We start from the raw sequence: 19,283 nt of genomic DNA, 5'->3' as shown, positions 1-19,283 counted from the left end.
GCCTGCCGAAAACCAGCTGTGAGGCTGGAAGCACGGTCGGAGACGGCGGCGGGTAACGGGAAGCTGGCCCGGGGGGTTGTGCCCTCGGACAACCAGTGGGCCGTAGCAAACACATTCGAGCAGCAGGCTACAGAAAGGAAACAACCCCGACTCGCACTCGGGCTGCTGGAGGAAGGAGGGTGTTGAAGAATTGCCCCTAGGGGGACCGGTCGGATATGGTATCGCCTTAGGGCCCGGCCTCCGGGCCCGGCCCTCACTCGGATCGTACCCGGGGTATCACGGCATAACGGGAGGAACGCTTGGGTCACCGCTCGCGCCGGGATGGCGCCGCGCGCTTTGGAAGCTGGTAGGGTGTCGCTATTGTGGACTGGACGTAGGGGAGGACCTGAGAAGGGGTGTGTTTGGCTCGAGAGGACGGACGCGCATGTCGGTAGGCTTAGAGAGGGATATGCCCTTGCGGCCTGCTTAAGGTGCAAACTTCTATTTGGGTGGCTAAGGACTGGGCGGTGGCGAGCCGGTGGTCTGGACGCCCGCTAAAGGGGCTGGCTACCCCTTTGACTATTAGGACCCCTAGGTACTGAGAGGGCTCCAGTAGACTCTCTCTCCCTGTTTTGGGGAAAAGGTTAGGGATTGCGGACTGTAGGAAATAGAAGAGCAGCCCGATCAGGCCATGGGGACTTCGAACAGTATCATCAACGCTTCAACCATACAGAAGCACTGCTCACCTGCTCTTGCGGGGAGGCTAAGGAAGTAGACCATCTGGTCTACTGCCGAAAGACCTTAGTGAGGAGGCAACAGTGGCCTACCCTCTACCCTTATGGTCGCCAGGAGCCTATAGGACCTATAGGATCTCTTGAGCGCTACTTCAAGGGGCTAATCACTGACCATGAAGGCTTCCAGGCCTTCCTTAGCGTGACAAACTTCTTCCAGAAGATCTGCCCGCAGTACTGAGAGATAGGCCATAACCTATACTCCGAACAAAAGTCTACCTCATAGGGGAGACCAGACTACTATAACGGAACTAGGGCACCAGTGGGAACTAGGGATGGATAGAACACGGAAGTGACTCACGAGTAAGATCTGGAGGACGGGAGGGACAGCGTGTACTGTATAGTATATAGCGAGAACCTACGGCCCTCCACGCCACATACCCTTCGGGAGGTCGGCCGCAAGGGCGGCTGCGCCCTTGCCGCCACGGCGTTAAATACAAAACAAACAAACAACATCAGCTGACCGCTCCCTGTCCTATTCTAAGAGACCCCCCACCCGCCGGCCCCCTGTATACGCCGATAACAACCGCGGTAGTCTCACGCGTCTCAAGGACGGGGACCTTTCATCAAGCCAGCAAAGGGAGGCTGAAAACCATACACAGGCATTAGTCTCGCAACAGAGAGGCTTTCTAATACATGAGGTACAATTAACAGTGTTAACATAAGCGAGGTTTGATCACCCCATCGCCAAGAATACAGCATATGGGCCTTTTAGATCCATTGCACCGGCTTCTCCATCTGCAGTGTCAGCTAAGAAAGCTGGAACGAACGAAGGAGCTCACTGAAAGGTCGGCTCTGTAAATAGTCTAGCTAATGCTTCGGCCGTTGAATCGCTAGGAACTGATTCAACCACGCAAATCGATAACGCAGGCATATACAGAGACTACGACAACAATGATATTTTTCCTTGCAAAATAGCTAGTCTCAAGCTGTAGCCGTATATTACACGCTAAGACAAAGTTGTGTCTTCTGTTCAGAAGGTGAAGGCTACACGAGTATTGTTATGCACGGAGCTGATACAGTCCGAAACAGCTTGTACAGGTTACGCTGAGGTTCTTCCTAGACGATCCTTTGAATAGAGGAAACAACAGCAACAACAAGAGGCCTACCAAAGCATCCAAGCAACGCAGCTAATTAGACACACTATAATAAAATTCGCCTAATGCTGGATAGGATCACAAGAAACAAAGAAGGAGAGGAGAATAAGAAAAGGAAAGACGAAAAGAAACTCAAGAAAGAATAAGAAAGAAAGAAAAATGGGGAAAAAAGAAAGAAGAGAAAAGAGATATAAGCGAGACCCAAGGTGCGCTGGATAGAGACGAAATCAGTGTGGTGAGGAGACCTGAAAGAGGTCTGTAGAATCCCTCCACAAGGTATAGTCTGAAATATTTCTATACGGATGCGAAGATCAATCGTATCTGTTGCTCTAAATACTTTTGTAATACTCAATAACCTCTAGGCTCGTGGCTGTTTGACTAGACTGACCATGTCGGCGAAAGGTCAGCCCAAGTTAGGTGTAGGCTCCATCAAAGGATGTTTTCAGCAAGACTTCCCCAAGTTCAACTAACTTCAAGCCTCTAGGTTAGGCGTAGAACACGCAAGGACGCCAATCTAACTACAGGCTCTGCTACCTCAACTAGGAAATCAAACAACGCACCTCCCGGCTAGCACAGCTCTACTGATGGGCGAAAGTCGGATCCTACGTCATTCTACCGAGACCTGAACCGTTAGTCTGTCGCTTTCTGCTGTTTATTGCAAAGTCAGACTCGCGTTCAGAGGCAATACAGGACTAAAGGGTTCCCGCAGCAAGGCCTTACCTACTGCGTCTTCTAGCCAGTAGAAAGGCACATATACTGGTTCCCGTCCCCCTTTCTCCATATCGATCAGTGGAGCAATGCCTGTCTTAAGCAACATCCGGCCCATAGCCTCGTAGGAAGTTTGTTGCTATTGTTGCTATTGTTGCTGATGTTGTCATTCTCATACAGACTATGACGCCCCTCTGCCTTTTAGCATCACTTGCGAATCACGTGCTGATAAGAGCCAGGTATGGAACTGTGGAAACCTGAATAGTGAGTCAAGATTGGAAATCATCCCTTCATTGGTGAAGAACAGACCCCCCTAGCCTGCCTGGGAGGTGTTATCAAGCCCCAGCCATGATAAGTCATTGTACAACGTCATCTCTATGCCCTGCGCCGTCTGCAGAGATGGGCAAATAGCTCGTCCATATTCCGAGAAGGGGTTCATCGGACCGTTGGAACCTGAATGAGGAGGGGATCAGGGCTTTCGAGACCGGCGTGGGGAGGGCCTGTTCACCTACCCACAATTTCTGACCCAATCCTTCAGACGGGACCTGCTAAACCGACCGGGCCGCTCGGCCGTCAGCTGTCACACCTATCCAGCGTGGTTCGCGATTAGCGCGCACCACTCCCCACCTATTCCTCTCTCCGGATCCCCCTAGCGGTGCTGTGACTTGGCACTCCCCGCAGGACTGCTCCGGCTGGAGATTACCGAGACCCCGGCGCATCCTAATCACCTTGCCTCAAACCATGCAGCTGTGGATCTAGACCGCCGCAGGCAAATAGTTTTGCACTTATGGGGTCGCATCCGGGCAGGCTGGGTTAGAAGAATAGCGGGACTTAGGTGCAGAATATCTCCCTTAACAGCCGAGAGGAGATTTGAGGATACATTGTCGGCAATTGCTCATGGTCGGCCACCCATGTCGTTGGTTTAGAGTTTCGGCTTCGCGTTTTCACCATCCATCCAAGGGGCCAGTGCGGCGGTGCCTGCATGTCTGGCCTGATCAAGCACGACATGCATCCCTAGTCCCTCCCTAACCCTACCCACCCTCCTAGAGGTTCCTGACCAAGCGTCCACAATGAGTGATAGGATCATTCATCGAAATAGCCACTAGAAGGCAGAGTTGTTGGATTGACGACTGTGTCTAGATAAAGGGATGCTAGAAATGCATTGAATAATATGCAAGAACCGGTGATGATGGGTAAATACAAGACAGAACCCCGCTCGGACCGGTATAGGAGGAAATCCCTCAATCAAGCAGAACAATCACCTTTTGATCAATGGACCTCAGTGGTATTGCATTAAATCAACATCGTTTGTCTAACAAACTGGCCACTTATCCTTTACAACAACATAGTCAATTCAATGAAGACAGTTATGCCGTTACTCGCTGGTAGCCACGCTGTCGCCCTGACATGGAGCACAGGAAGGAACGCTCAGTGATCAGTTGGTCCTGCCAACTGATCGCGATCACCCCATGCACCTAGGTGATGACCCGTAACTGGACAAGGAAACTGTTCAGGACTTGTATATAGTATGACCTTGAGCCCGGCTCAAGGTCAGACTTCCATAGCTCTTCAGCAATCAACTTCTTAGTATTTATCCTCAGGATACTCTCAGCTTACCTTCACTGCGAATTACTTGTTGAGCCTAAGACTGATCAACTTAGCCTCTGAAGATCCGATCTACTATCAGTATACGACCTACGACTCAGACCACGACCCAGTGTACTGTTATAGTGTATCCATCCCCAGCTTCTGTTAGCAGACCCTACTGTCGGATAGCTGACCGTAACACTTAGGCTTAGCTGTACCGCTCAAGCGTGAGGGTGTGTGTAAGAAAGACTACAAGACAATTAAGCCCATGGGGCTAGAACAAGCTATGTAAGGTATGCTCATTAGAGGAGAATGATTGCAACGAGGTGAGGACCAAGAGCGGTATAGTGTGACAGTTTACTGTAGAATGGGGGACTGTATCAAATTTGGGTTGAATTTTGTTATACCGAGCACTGCGTACAGGTAAAGGCGCTCGGATGCTGTTCGCCGATCTTAGTAGACTAAGTGAAGACGGCCGTCTCGCAGCAGTAAAGACGACAAGTGTTGCGCTAACCTAGGTTGTATGGCGCCTGCTGGTGTACAGAGTCTTTTTTTCTTTTCTTTCCTTTTTTCTTTTTTTTTCTTTTTGTATTCTTCAACGGGCACAGCTGATGCTTCTGTTGCAAGTGAATGTGATGTTCACGGTTACATAGTTATATCTCGACTTACGAAGGCCAGGATAGCAGCGCTGTACTAGCTGATCGGCTGCCTTTGTGGGCAAGCTCTACAGAGACCATAGGGTTGACTGGTTACATACGAACCTAAGGATCTGCCGGAGGTTAGCTGAAGGGATAGGTAAACATACGCATGAGATTCGGAGCGTTTCCTCGAATGATCCTAAGGAGAGGATCGTGAGGTGGATTTAACCTCACCTGGATTCCATGATCGGGTCCCAGAAGCTCCTAGGGGGTTTTGGGCGAGTGGGGTGGGGCATCCGGAGTCTATAGTAATGTACCAGAAGCCTCTGAGGGCTTCTGGCGGCATATGTCATCCGGACTCCGTAGTTGAGTCCTGGAAGCCCGCCAGGGCTTATAGATACTGTGACTGGTCTGGACGCGAATGTAATGTATATCGTCTCCCGATACTCCCCTTCGCCAGTTCTACCCCGATGCCCCTCGCATCGCTCATAGCCCTAATAAGCACCTATCTAGCCCGAATCCTAGTCCTAACCCGACCCATATCGAGCGGTGGGAGGACATTTCCTACTACTACTACTACTACCATCATTCAATGCTGCCAGTATATTGGGTTGGTTCTCTACAGGCTAGAGGCTCAGTCAGGAAGGGTCAATACCGACATTTCAGGGGTTGAGAGTTGAATGAATGATATTCGGCAAGATTTCAATAAATCTTACCCCCTGTCTTCGCGGACACGCCCTTATGTTCTAGTGGCCATTCCAACGAGCAATACTATCATTCATTGCTGCCGTTATGTTAGGGTCTTTAGTTGCCCTTTGTAGTCTTTCCTTTCTCAGTCTTCTTCCTCATCTCAGTCTTCCCTGGACGCCTCCCCCCCGACGGACCGGCTTTAGAGGGACCTGAAGTAACCTTCTGACCGGAAATACGCCAGCTTTCAAACGAAACAGGCTCCGAGTAGGGCAGCTCTTTCAAACTCTTATAACAGCGTGCAAAGGTATCTAAGACGTTGTGCTGCACCATCCTGGTAGGAAGCAGCGCCTGGATATTGTTTTCGTGGCCAGCCTGGACGTGGGACATTCTTATGGCTGAAAAGGCGGTTTCTGTTTTTCCCAGCTCGGCTTGCACGTAGTTTCCAAGGTTCGTCTCACTTTGGTACCAATAGCTTTGGGGGATCCAGACTTTTGGAGTGGCAGCAAGTTTCCTTATGTCTGCCTCCACATAACACCACCTGCGCAACATCTTAGCAGGCTGAAAATACCCCTGTTGTACGAATGGCACAGACTCATCACGTACCAGTCATTCCGATCACCCCTGTAGCCATGCAGTGCCATTGAGAGATACACACCATTGCCAATTTGGGCTAAACCACGAAGGTTTGCTTGTTCGTCAAATTTGGCGTCGCGAAATATGTTCTTCCCCCTATTGATTATCTTTGCTTCGGCCTATTAGTGGTATTTGGTTAGTTTGTCTTGTGGTTTATAAGTTGTAGTCTTGCTGCCTTACTTCATTCACTTTTCGGTAGCCGATAAGTGCCCTCTCTGCTGCAACAAAGTTCGCAAGACTGACAAAGAGAAGCACGAGATGCTTTATGCTGATCGACAACATGTCTGGCTCCGGCGTCTAATGAACCGGTGGAAAACAAAGATGAAACAGGATAGAAAGCAAGCCCTGGGGATACCCTACGCCTATCTTATGGAGAAGTAGATAAAGGCAGGTATTATAGTATTAGTAGTTTTAGTACATTAGGCGCAGTGACCTCGGACAAAGACAGCGCGTACGTATATATGCCACATAGAGTGTTAGCATGGGCGAGGGTGTTTTCATTTGATTCATAGTATTTGAGAACCATGCAATCTACACTGGTGTTAGAGGCTATGAATGCCGTGCTCGCCGTGCATGGCCTACGCGTTCTGGCAGATGGAGATGTCGTAGCCGAACCCACTCACTAAAACAGGTAATTCCGATGCCGGTCTGTTAGAATACCTCTCACGCAGGCAATTTGCACCCTTACTAGTGCATTTGGGAGCTGAAGATTTGCCTGACCGGCGTCATCCGTTCTATATTGCAAGACGGACATATCCGTCTCTTCGACTTCTTGTTTTTCCTTACGACCTGTAAGCAATAACACTAGTTGGTCGACCTACTTAGACATTCGGCGGTTATGACAGGATATTGATATTGATTAATTAATTGATCCCTACTCGGTTTTAGCCGCTCTTACTAACAGCGATCGCGGGAAAGCAGCATTTGGCCATTAGCCAACAGGCCTATGATTGGTCGCGGCGCCCCACTTCACTTTGCCGTCGAATTAAGGCCAGCTGTCTCTAAACTCCTTGCTGCACTTTCTGTCCTTTTGGGTTGATTGTCTCTGTTGAAGGGTGCCTTCTTGCTGCATTTTTCCCCCGCTATGATCGTTTACCCTGTACCTATAGACTTTCTCTCTTGTATCTTTCTGCTTCAGCTCTCTTAGTGCTTACCGCTATATCTGGTTCTGCGTGCTATAGTGCCCCCTTACCCCCCACCCCTGGGGCAACTTTGCTTGTTTCTGTTTTCTATGTCTTCTCAGGCTCCCATCTGCCATTTCTCGGTTGAGTCTCTAAATATTTCTGGCGTCTCCTACTAAGTGTCGGTGTGGCTCTATGTTTTCATTCGTCGACCACTACTCCTAACCACTGCCTGGGGTCGGGCTCAGTCTGCAAAACAGGGTGATTCAACCGCGTGAACCTATTTAATCACAGAGTATTAGAGCTCATGCACAGATTGCATACATATTTTCGTGCGTCAAAGGGGCGAAAAGCCTTCTTAGCGGAGGGGGTAACGTGCTAGTAATCTGTCTGTGATCAGTACCATTGTTTAGTACTAATTGTAATATGCCTAGGGTGTAGTGCTTTCGTTATGCGAGCGGCTAGACTGTTCTGTTAGGCTTGCGCTGTTGCTGTTGCGGGATGTTGTAAACTTCAATGTGGTGAGGTGGGCGACCTAAAATCTGTTAGTAACTGTAATGTCGATGCGTTTCGTTGCGGTTGTTACACTTCTTATGATGACCTGTAACCCGCTGGCGGAGGTAGCGATGCGATGTTAACTGAGACGCTATGCTTGATGGCTTGCTCTTAGGTATTCTGTGGTCAGAGTCCGCCCATGGCCACGAGCAGGCCGTCTGAAGGCAGGATCAATGTTGAGGATGATACTGTCCCTCAAGCGACCAGCCGCCTGACGCCTGAGTAGGTTGGTTAACTTTATCCTTCTGTATAGGCTGTGCCTGAGGGAGGATAACCGCTGTTGTTAGAGCACACAATCCAATATTGTGAGGCTTAGGCGGGTGGGGTAATTTCATAGTGACCCAAGAACAAAGCCGTTCAGCCCTCCCTTGTTCATTATACTGCTCCTATTCACACTATAGAAAATGAAGGTTTTGACGTTATGATGACAGGGATAACGGAGTGCTTGCACTATTGCTATATGACATTACTTGAGGCTCCGTCGATGCGATGAGAATCTACAACGGCTTCTATAAGCTATTACTAATGGTCTGCCTTAACGGGTAATGGAACTCAATTTGACGTAGTAGGCTGGGTAGTGTCTATGGATGTCTAGCTAGCGTTCCGCAGTTTTATTGCGTTGCTGATGGGTCCCAGGCAGGCCTGAGATGGTGTCCCTTTGGAATTATTCCGTCAGACGGCTTTTGTAGGTAAGGGACGAGCCTCTGGTGGTTAGACAGATTCGGTTATCTTGTCTGAACACAGTTGATTTGTCATCTAGTAGCATAGTAGCCCTCTGCAAACCTCATTGATTGGAGGTCTTGACTGACACTCACCTTGATACGTAATAGGCCCGAGGCCCGCTAAAGATCATCTCTAGTACTCTGGGACCCAAACAACCAATTGAGCCTCAGATAGGTCCAGTGATGACTGTATAGAGGCTGGTGGAGTTACTTAAATGTGAATGTGGCGGTGGAAGGGTATTTGTGAAGCCAAGTTCGGGTCGTCCTTAAGCAAGCGAGGAGGAACTAGTGGTCAGTTTTCGGACAGTTTGTAATCACAGACAAGCCAACCCATGTCGTCACACTACCCACTTGCCCGTTCTGAAGGTTACTGCCTTTGGTCATAAGTAGCATTTGCTAAAGCGGGTTATTTCTAGTGCCGTGAGATGAGATAGGATCTCTCGTGTAGCAATTACGTTGCTGTGAAACAAGGGAGAAGAGATTTCGTGGTAGACCTTTTGGGTTGTTATTTTTCTTTTTGTTTTTTGTCTTCCCCAGACGACGTTCCAAATCCCTCGTAGCATGTCGCTATGTTCTTGATCCACTGTTCTGACACTTTATAATGTCTATAACTATCATTATCATTAAAGCAATATGATGCCTTCAAATAGTACTGGTTCACTGCGTAGGCGACTTTGCGAATGTAGCGACCTCGCCTACTGACCTGTCAGCTAACTTATTGCGAGTGTATAGTTCTAAAGTTGCAGAAGTGACTCCATAATCGCCCCAATCGTGGCTTCAATCGCGTCACACTTTTGTCTATTTTACTGCAGGAAATCTCAACGGCTTCCACCTGTTACGGTCAGCTATCCGACAGTAGGGTCTGCTAACAGAAGTTGGGGATTGATACACTATAACAGTACACTGGGTCGTGGTCTGAGTCGTAGGTCGTAGGCTGTAGTAGATCGGGTCTTCAGAGGCTAAGGTGATCAGTCTTAGACTCAACAAGTGACTTCGCAGTTGTAAGGGGCTGGCCCCTAGGCTTGTTCAACGTAGAGGTGCCGTCGATTGACTATTCTAAGCTGAAGAAGGAAGAAATGACTTTACAGGGATAGGCGCCTAACAGCGGTGAAGCAGACCGGGTTAGGCGGTGTACCCCGGCAGAATAATGGGTCCAACGGAGCCGGATCTCGGAGACTGCTCCGGCAAAGCCGGAGATATCGATCCGGGCTCTAGCCCGTGACAGCAGTGAAGGTAAGCTGAGAGTATCCGTGAGGATGAATACTGAGTTGATTGCTGAAGAGCTATGGAAGTCTGACCATGAGCCGGGCTCAGGGTCTTACTATATACAAGTCCTGAACAGTATCCTTTGTCCTGTTACCGTTCCTGTCTCTGACGGGATCCGTCTCTGCCAAGTACGGCCTCCGTATCCTTGGCGTACGGATCTAATCTCTTATCTTATCGTCACGTGACTTGTACCATAGTTCTTCCGTTTCCGAGTGGGTCCCTGTTGTTCCCGTGATCCTGCAGTACAAATGTCCTGTCCTAGCCGCCTAACGTCTAAGTGGGTCGGTTATCTGTTATCCTTGTTCTCGGGTCGTAACACCATCGTGCTGTAAACAACGGCTTCTATCCCCTGCTTCACCGGACCCACTCAATTTATGGTGGTGGTTTCAATGACTTCAAGTGGAAGACGTCGTGGACGTGATTTTGAGTAGGTTCATGTTAACGCAGCACCTAAACTTAAGAGAATAACAGGCAAATATCGACATGGTTGCGAAGCATAACCTATCTGTGCGCAAATTGCAGCGATAAACCTGAAGCGGACTTTTATAGCCGCCTCCCTCTATGCACGCTTAAGGTACCTGCAGCTAAGCCCTGGGTAGTGAGATGCAAAACGCATGGGGCTTGGGAGTCGATCACCCGAATATGATTCTCAGTAATACGATACGATCAACTCTACCAGGACAGTCATTTGCAAACACACAGGCGGTAAGCAAGCTTCTAGGATCCCTATCATAGGGTTGCTCTGCTGTTTCCTGTTTCTATTTACAAAGTCCGGATTCGCTCATGTGGCGCGATGCGGAATTATTCTCACGTTTAACCGCCGCGGGGACAACCGCCGCCTTCGCGCTACTAATGGCCGACTTAGCTTTGTCCCCCACCCCTCCTCCCCCTGTGACACTGAGCTTACGTCATTTTGTGAGAGAGGATCGTTGCGTCAAACCTTACTGTATCTTTCCTCCGGGGGCTCCTTTCGTCTAGTAACTTGGATACCGTAGTAGCGAGAGCGGCCGGGCTCTCTGCGCACACCAGTCCAGGATGCCCCGACCCGACAGGCCGGAGAGTTCACAAGCATACGGTAAGCAGGCCTAAAGATGGAATGTAAGCTATCGAGCCGCATTCAATTGCGGGGAATACCGCGGGTTCCTTACTAAGGGCCAGCGGCTAGGCCACACAGCGCCCTCCTCCCGAACCGTAGGCGCTTATCGGCAGCTATAAGCTACAAGCCTTCGCGCCAATCACCATGTCGGTTTCACCAACCTTACGCATATCGAGTTGCTACGTGATGATCTTATGTTGAGGACCACGCGTGGTGAGAAGGCTATAGACTTTACTAGCAATCCTGCATCGCTTACTTTATGATGATACTGTATCGCTAACCCTTTTCGTCGCAACACTTTTCGCCGGCAGGTTATGGCTGGGTGAGCGGTTAATTTGGCTCGATGTTTATGCAAGATGCGTTAGGGACAGTACCTTCCTTATATTTGCTTCTGAAAGAGGGCCTACCCCCTCAGGTTGCACATCGGTCATCTGCTGCAGTAGAGACTTCCATCACATCACTTGGTTCTTTCATCTCTGTTCCTAGACTATGACTTAACCAGGTATATACTTAAGCTACAGCTTTCATCTTCAATCGGTACTACTAACTCTCTGACCTGGCCCAACCCAATCCAACCCAACCCACTTCTCTCCCGCTTTTGCCTCATTAGTCTTAGCCGACCCGTCTTCACCAGATACTGCCAGAAGCCGTGCGGGAGTTGGAAAAAAAATAAGGAAAAGAAAAAGAAAGAAAAAAGGGAAGAAGAAGAAGAAGAAGAAAAAAAAACAAAAAAAAAAAAACAGGGAGAAAGACTATACAGTAAGTATTATGGGGAACGCCCGCCATCCGAATCCATAGCCATAAGTCTATTAACGTGACCTAAGCCCAAAATCGACATATGAAAACGTAGATGGTGGAAATGAACACTTGGTGCTATTGCTCGTGGGCGATCTCACAGGCCTTTTGCTCAAGACACTCGTTGATGGGACGTCATGCCCCCACCAGAAGCCGCGTCCGAACCCAGGAAACAGGCAATAATAAGGATCAGACAGGCGTGTGATACCTGCCACGTCCGTAAGATTCGGTGCGACGGGCGTCGCCAGTGCGTTAACTGTCTCTTGGCAAAGGTTGTCTGTGCGTATAGCGCAGTTCCAAAGAGACCGGGGCCTAAAGGGCCGAGATACGGACAGAGACCAGATGTTCGGCGGCGGAAGGGGCCGGCTTCAGACCCTCACTACAGCATTCCGGCTTCTACAATCCAGACCGCGAAAGGACACGTCTATCGATCGTGCTTGACATGCTCCACATGTCAACTACAATGGAATATAGCCGGGATGGGTGAGAGGTTCCGGCCATCGCCGCAGCTATCAACTCACACAGTCGGACAATACCTCGACACCTATCTGACGCACAAATATCCTATCTCACCTATGATAGATCGAGCACGCATAGAAGAGTACATCCGCAACTTCGCTCAATGCCCCGGATGCTATGGCGTTATTGTGTCCTGTTGCGCCACCGTCGCTCCGGACCGTGACGTGTCATCGGCCTCTGCCGCTGATTCGCCAGAGTTGCCTCGTCAGCGCAGCCATTGCGACCTCTCGGAGCCCTCGGCTGACTTCTTAGTCTCTGAAGTGCTGCGATCGAGACGGTTCTGTCACCTCGCGGACAACCAGTCGCTCACGCAAGTTCAAACCTCTTTTATGCTGCATTGCGCATACTCTGGCCTCCGCAACGAACGTGCCGCATGGTTCTACCTACGCGAAGCGATAACTATACTACAGACGCTTAGGTACCATGAAGAAGCCACTTACGAGGAGACGACCGACATGTCTGTTGCAAGGGAAGCTAGACGCGCATTTTGGGTCCTCTTCATCACAGAACGTGCTTTCGCGATTCAACGACATAAAACCCTGGCCTTGCATTCTACAGTAGACCTACCTCACCTCGGTCCACTTCTTGGGGACTCTGAGATCCTGCATGGCTTTCTTGATCTGATCTCCCTCTTCCGGCCTTTCGATGCCGAATTTATTACAGCGTGGAACTCTTATGCGGAACGTCAGACGATTAAGCCGGCGAGGCCCCCAGATCATGAGCAGCTTTGCCAGCTGCAGAGATCTCTGTCAAACTGCCTCGCCGACGTGTCCGCCTACCCTGAGTCGCAGCAAGCCGAGCTTTTCGTCACATGCGGGTGGCTTAAGAATGTTGTGTGGCAGCTGTGCTTGTCAGTTACGACGCTGACGAGTACGGATTATTGCGAGAGTATGTCGCTAGGCTATCCCCTGAGCATAGCCCAAGACATTGTCTTTGTCCTCCAACTCTTACCCCAGAAAACCTTTGCTGTAAACAGGGTCAGCATCTTAGAGAAGTTGTCCCAGGTTGGAAGTTCACTAGCAGATGTGCTTTCATTGAACACACCCACTATTCTCCGGCCAATGACGCTTGATGCTTCTACGGACACTCTGATGGAGATTATCAAGATCGCCAAGAAGATGCTCGGAGCCGGTTGTAGGCCCCCCCCCCCCACCCCAAGCTCAGTTAAAGAGTTATGCTAGAGAAGGATAAGTATTAAGAGATGGCTGTCGTCCAGGTTAAGAAGCGTTTTGATAGGGACATCAGAAGTGTTCTGTTAAAGGCATGCTTTTGAAATTGGCATCCCTGTCTTTAGAGCTTCGTGTACCTAGCTTGCTCACCTCTCCCTTCTACTAAGCACTCGCTTCCCCCTTATTGTCGTTCCATTCCTAGTGGGTGGATCGTTATAAGGGTTCAGGGCGCACCGCAAACCGAGCCTAAAATGGGAGCGCAACGTGCGGATGGATAGAGCCAAGTGTGGAGTAAGGAGTAAGGTTTGGGATACTTTGAGACTACCTTAACCGGCGCGGAATCCTTCATCGCCGGCTAGCGATTGTATCCGTGACTACCGGTGACAAATACTACACATGGACTACACTTCACTCGCGTCACTTTGCCTTCTAATAGGTGGGCATAATATGATGAGTTGGGAGTTACGTGCCCGTCTTAATATTCCGTTGGTCACCACTGGGTGGGCACTGTTTGGTCTCCTTTTGCTGTGAGTATCACATAGTGTTAGCTATCCTTATGGTGGAGAGCATAGGGATAGACGTGCCTGCCTACTAGGGTGCTGTACTATCCGCTTGCAAGTGTAACGGGCTAGAGCCCGGCCGAGATCTCCGGCTTTGCCGGAGCAGCTACCGAGATCCGGCTCCGCCGGATCCACTATTCTGCTGTAGCACACCGCCTAGCCCCGGTCTGCATCACTGCTGCTAGGCGCCTATCCCTGTAAAGTCCTTTCCTCCTTCTTCAGCTTAGAATAGTCAATCGACGGCACCTCTACGTTGAACAAGCCTAGGGGCCAGCCCCTTACATATTCTAAGCTCGACAACAAAAGACGCTATACGAAACCTCACGAGAGCGATATGACGATTCGCTAGAGGGTAGTGCAAACGAGAAGACGCTATACGGAACCTCACGAGAGCGACACGACGATTCGCTAGAGGGTAGCGCAACGAGAAGACGCTATATGGAACCTCACGAGAGCGGCACGATGGATCCGCCAGAGGGTAGCGTAAACGACGCGATGAATGCTGAGATTGATCGCCGGATCAACGAAGCGGTCAACGCAAGCGTCCGTCCTCTTCAGGACCAGATGGCCCAGCAGACGGCCCAGATGACGCAGCTCTTGACAGCTCTGAATGGGCTTATGTCAACGGATAGAGCAACCCCTACGCCGCTTGCGAGCAGCGTAACGACCCCGTCCACAGCCGATACAACTATACAGGCAACGAGCGACGGTATAACGATGGCAGCTAGAGGGCGGAGGAAACATCAAATACCAAACCCACCAAAGTTTAGCGGCATACGTAAAGATTTCCAACGTTGGTTCCTAGAGATGAAGGGAAAGATACGAAGAGATAGGGAAGCTTTCGACTGTGATGCCGATATATTCGCATACATCTACGCAAGGCTGGAAGGCACAGCTCAAACCATGGCGTCACCCTACTACGCTCAAGGCGGAGCAGATGGAGCGGAATCCTCCGATCAGTTTATGCAATACCTTGAGACTCGCTATGGAGATCCCAATGCAGAAGCCAGGGCACTGGATAGGCTACGTACTATCCGACAGAAGGAAAACGAAAGCTTTGCTACATTCCTCCCAAAGTTTGAGAAGGAGTTAGCAGAAGGTGGAGGAGGACACTGGGCAGACGCAGTCAGAATCAACTATCTGAAAGGAGCCCTGAACTCCACTCTGCGGGACCGTCTAATTAGTGTAATCGATCCCCCGAAAACCTACCCAGAATACGCCCGGGTCCTTATGATAATAGGGTCAGGGCTAGATAGTAGGACCTACCAGGAACGTCACGAACGACGACGATACCGAGATGCCGATGGGGACACCCTCATGGCTGGAGTCAGCCGGACTAAGGAGCCCAGAAGAGCCGCAAAGTCACAGCGCTACCGCAGCGACTCTTCCTCATCAGAAGACAACATAAGGCCCCAGAAAGATAACCGTAAATGCTATAACTGCAATAAGATCGGCCATATTGCTACACGGTGCCCTAAGCCAAGACGTTCAGGGCCTAAGAAGGTCAAGAAGGTTGAGAAAGCTAAGAGGCGAGAGGAGAGCAGCGATAGTAATGCTATAGAGGAGCTAGGAAGCTCTGAAGCTGAAGAGAGCTCGGGAAAAGAGTAACTCTAACGCGAAGTCGGGCGTTAGAGGCCAAGCCTAGTGACATTACAGAATGGAAGCAGTTCAAGCATCACATGAGCAGCAAATCAGCAGTGATCACTACCCGCATACACAAGGGCACTCAAGCAGACGCCCTAGTAGACACTGGGTGCGATCTATACTCCCTTATCGACCACGACCTCGCCCGTAAGCTCCGCCTACCGGTAGTAGACCGCTCTGAGCGGCTGCTAGGCAGCTTTAGCGACGCTACAGGCGCTACAAAAGCAACAGGTGTAGTTGTCTTCAACCTAGAGCTGTGTGGTTATGATGAGAAGATCTTTGCATATACCGTACGTAGCCTTGGTGACGACCTGTTCCTAGGGAAGCCTTGGATGGAGAGGAACCGTATTCTATACGATGCCGCTGCACAACGGATACGGCATAGGAGGGGTGGCGTAGACCTACGCTTAAAAGGCGAAGAAGAACCAGATCGAGTAAGGGAGATCAGAGCCGCGCGTCTCCTTCCAGGAGCTCCTTTCACTGCACTCTATAGGAGAGCACAACGAGACACCAAACGAACTGCAGGATACGAAGTCCGAGCCATCAGCCTAGCAGATATACAGAAGGCCCTTACGAAGAAGACTGAGAAGGCAGATCTAAAGGCCCTCCTTCCGCCAGCTATACTAGCTGAGTTCCACAAGCTGTTCCAACCTGACGAAGCCGCCAACCTTCCACCACATCGTCCTGGGGTCGACCATAAGATCCCTATCAAACAGGATAGTAGTGGTAATGAGACTGTACTACCATGGGGGCCGCTCTATAGCATGTCACGAGAAGAACTCCTCGTCCTCCGTAAGACCCTACGAGACCTACTGGATAAAGGCTTTATCCGCGCCAGCAGCTCAGAGGCATCAGCACCAGTACTGTTCGTACGTAAACCAGGGGGAGGGATACGCTTTTGTGTTGACTACCGCGCCCTTAATGAACTCACTAAGCGCGACCGATACCCTCTCCCCTTAATCCAAGAGACACTACGCACTGTTAGTGCTGCTAAGTGGTTCACGAAACTGGATGTGGTTGCAGCGTTCCATAAGATACGAATTGCTGAAGGAGAGGAGCATAAGACGGCCTTCAGGACAAGATATGGGCTATTCGAATGGCTAGTTGTACCCTTTGGGCTTACAGGAGCCCCCGCTACATTTCAACGATATATCAACGGAGTGCTTCGAGAGTACCTAGACGATTTCGCTACGGCATATATGGACGACGTACTGATCTACTCAAACGGCTCACGGCAAGACCACGAAGCAAAGGTTAAGCTAGTACTACGGAAGCTTGCTCTTGCAGGGCTCCGGCTAGACCCTCATAAGTGTGCGTTCTCTGTGAAGACAGTCAAGTACCTAGGGTTCATTATCACCGCAGGAGTAGGCATCTCCTGCGATCCTGAGAAGCTGAAGGCAATCAAGGAATGGGCTGCGCCAAAGACGGTTAAGGGAGTTAGAAGCTTCCTAGGGTTTGCAAACTACTATCGGATCTTCATCCCAGCATACTCAGAGATTGCTGGACCCCTTATATCTCTTACAAAGAAGGGCGTCCTATTCCACTGGGGTAAAGAGCAGGAAGTAGCATTCCAGGAGCTTAAGAGGATCTTTGCAGCCAAGCCTATCCTACATCAACTAGACCCTGAGCGTACAACCTACGTTGAGGCTGACTGCTCAGGCTTCGCCCTTGGAGGAGTACTGTCACAAGAAGATGAGCATGGGAGACGTCACGCAGTAGCATACCACTCGCAGCGGCTGAATGCCGCCCAGTTCAACTACCCAATCCACGATAAGGAGATGCTAGCTATTATTAGCTGCCTACGAGCATGGAGAGCGGAACTGCAGAGCGTCAATAAGTTCAAGGTTCTATCTGATCATAAGAACCTGAAGTACTTCATGACAAAGCAGAGGCTCACAGAACGACAAAGCCGATGGGCAGAGGAGCTGTCTCAGTACAACTTCGAGATACAGTACCGGCCAGGAAGTGAAGCAGTAGTGCCAGACGCACTCTCTAGACGCGAACAAGACGTACCTACGTCTCTAGAGGACGAGCGCGAACAAGGCCGGATTCTCCAGCTTCTTCCCGAAGTAGCCCTTACCTCAACGCGTACACGACGCGTAGAGGCAGCCCCATCAGTGCTTGTGTTCACCGACGATAAGGAACTACAGCAACTCTGGGACCAGACCCAAGGGCAAGACCAAGTCTACCAGCAGGCATATAATGCTGTGAAACAACGAGAAAGAAGCTTCCCTCCTAGCCTCAAGCTAAAGGTCCAGATTGCTGAGTGTGAGATCGATAATGGCAACCGACTACTATTCAGAGACCGGATCTGGGTACCAGGTAGCGAAGACCTAGATAGCGAGGCGAACACACTACGTACTCGTATCGTTCAAAGCAGCCACGACTCAGTACTTAGTGGCCACCCTGGTAGAGATAATACCCTCGCGTTAGTCAGTAGGCGCTTCTACTGGCCTGGCCAGTCACAGCTAGTACGACGCTTCTGCCGCAATTGCGATGGCTGCGGGCGAAGCCACATCTGGAGAGAGCATCGAAAAGGACTTCTGAAACCTCTACCAATACCGCAGCGTATACGAAGCGACCTCGCTATGGATTTCATTACCGACCTTCCCCTTACGGATAAGGGTGAGCGATACCTTTGGGTAATTATCGACCGGCTAGGAAAAGGCGTAACCCTTGAAGCTATGGAAAGTATGGAAGCTGAAGCCTGCGCTGAACGATTCCTGAGCTGCCACTTCCGCTTCCACGGCGTCCCTACTTCAATCGTGAGCGACAGAGGAAGCAACTGGACGAGCCGCTTCTGGCGGCAATTCTGCAAGCTTTTAGGAATAGAACAGCGGCTCAGTACTGCCTATCACCCACAGACTGATGGCGGCCCAGAAAGGATGAACCAAGAGATCCAGGCCTACCTACGCAATTACATTACCTACTCGCAGAAGGATTGGGCGAATAACCTCCCAGCAGCTCAACTAGCGCTCTGCAGCCGCGATAGCAGCGCTATAGGCATGAGCAGCTTCTTCTTAGAACACGGATACCACCCAGAGCCTGTCCGGGTTCAAGAGGCAGACCCAGAAGACCATGGGGGCCGTCGCGAGGACCTGGCACGCAAGTTGGTAACAAGGCTCCAGGACGTGATGGATATGGCACGGTCGACCCTTGCCTCAACGCAGCAACGCTATGAGGAGCTGGCTAACAGGAAGCGCCAGCCTACGGAGAGACTAGAAGCAGGCGACAAAGTCTGGCTTCACATGGGCCACTACAGGTCTCCTAGGCCATGCAAGAAACTGGATTGGTTGCACCATAAGTATACCGTTACGAAGGTTATCTCACCATACGTGGTAGAGCTTAACGTGCCAACGGCTATATACCCACGCTTCCACGTGGATACCCTGAAGCGTGCAGGTAACGACCCTTTACCTGGGCAAACGCTAGACGACGAGCAGCCGCCCCCAATTATAGATGACGAAGGCGAGGAGACCTGGAATGTAGAGAGTATCGACGCCGCCGCCTGGAAGCGTCGAGGGCGTGGGAGACGCCGTGAAGTGCTGGTTAAGTGGGAAGGATACGCAGAGAGAACCTGGGAGCCTATCGAGACGCTCCAGGGGACGGAAGCGATGGAGGCTTACGAACAACGTTACGGCCCTGCGATGAAGCACGACGGAGACCCAGCTCTAGCGCCACGGACGCGCCGCCGGAGGGGAGCGGGGAGGTAA

General features: G+C 50.6%; 3 protein-coding genes across 3 annotated transcripts; 2 read left to right on the top strand and 1 right to left on the bottom strand.

Moving 5' to 3' along the window:
- Positions 1 to 5,604: 5,604 nt before the first annotated feature.
- CGGC5_v017206 (uncharacterized protein) lies at positions 5,605 to 6,405 on the bottom strand (the record flags this gene model as incomplete). The annotated part of the gene is made up of 3 exons (XM_066153824.1): positions 5,605 to 6,028; positions 6,094 to 6,242; positions 6,304 to 6,405. 3 exons carry the CDS (start codon positions 6,403 to 6,405, stop codon positions 5,605 to 5,607), a joined length of 675 nt encoding a protein of 224 aa, XP_066006945.1.
- Positions 6,406 to 12,157: 5,752 nt separating this feature from the next.
- Positions 12,158 to 13,418, top strand: CGGC5_v017205 (putative sucrose utilization protein SUC1; the record flags this gene model as incomplete). Its single annotated transcript, XM_066153823.1, has 2 exons — positions 12,158 to 13,331; positions 13,414 to 13,418. The coding sequence occupies 2 exons, from the start codon at positions 12,158 to 12,160 to the stop codon at positions 13,416 to 13,418; spliced, it is 1,179 nt and encodes a 392-aa protein (XP_066006942.1).
- A 970-nt stretch (positions 13,419 to 14,388) lies between these two features.
- Positions 14,389 to 19,283, top strand: CGGC5_v017204 (Transposon Tf2-9 polyprotein; the record flags this gene model as incomplete). Its single annotated transcript, XM_066153822.1, has 2 exons — positions 14,389 to 15,530; positions 15,572 to 19,283. The coding sequence occupies 2 exons, from the start codon at positions 14,389 to 14,391 to the stop codon at positions 19,281 to 19,283; spliced, it is 4,854 nt and encodes a 1,617-aa protein (XP_066006943.1).

This window comes from Colletotrichum fructicola, assembly GCF_000319635.2.
Source record: "Colletotrichum fructicola Nara gc5 chromosome Unknown KSG_Nara_v1_contig11, whole genome shotgun sequence".
NCBI classification, from domain to species: Eukaryota; Fungi; Ascomycota; class Sordariomycetes; order Glomerellales; family Glomerellaceae; genus Colletotrichum; species Colletotrichum fructicola.
This window is presented reverse-complemented; position numbering and strand designations above follow the sequence as displayed.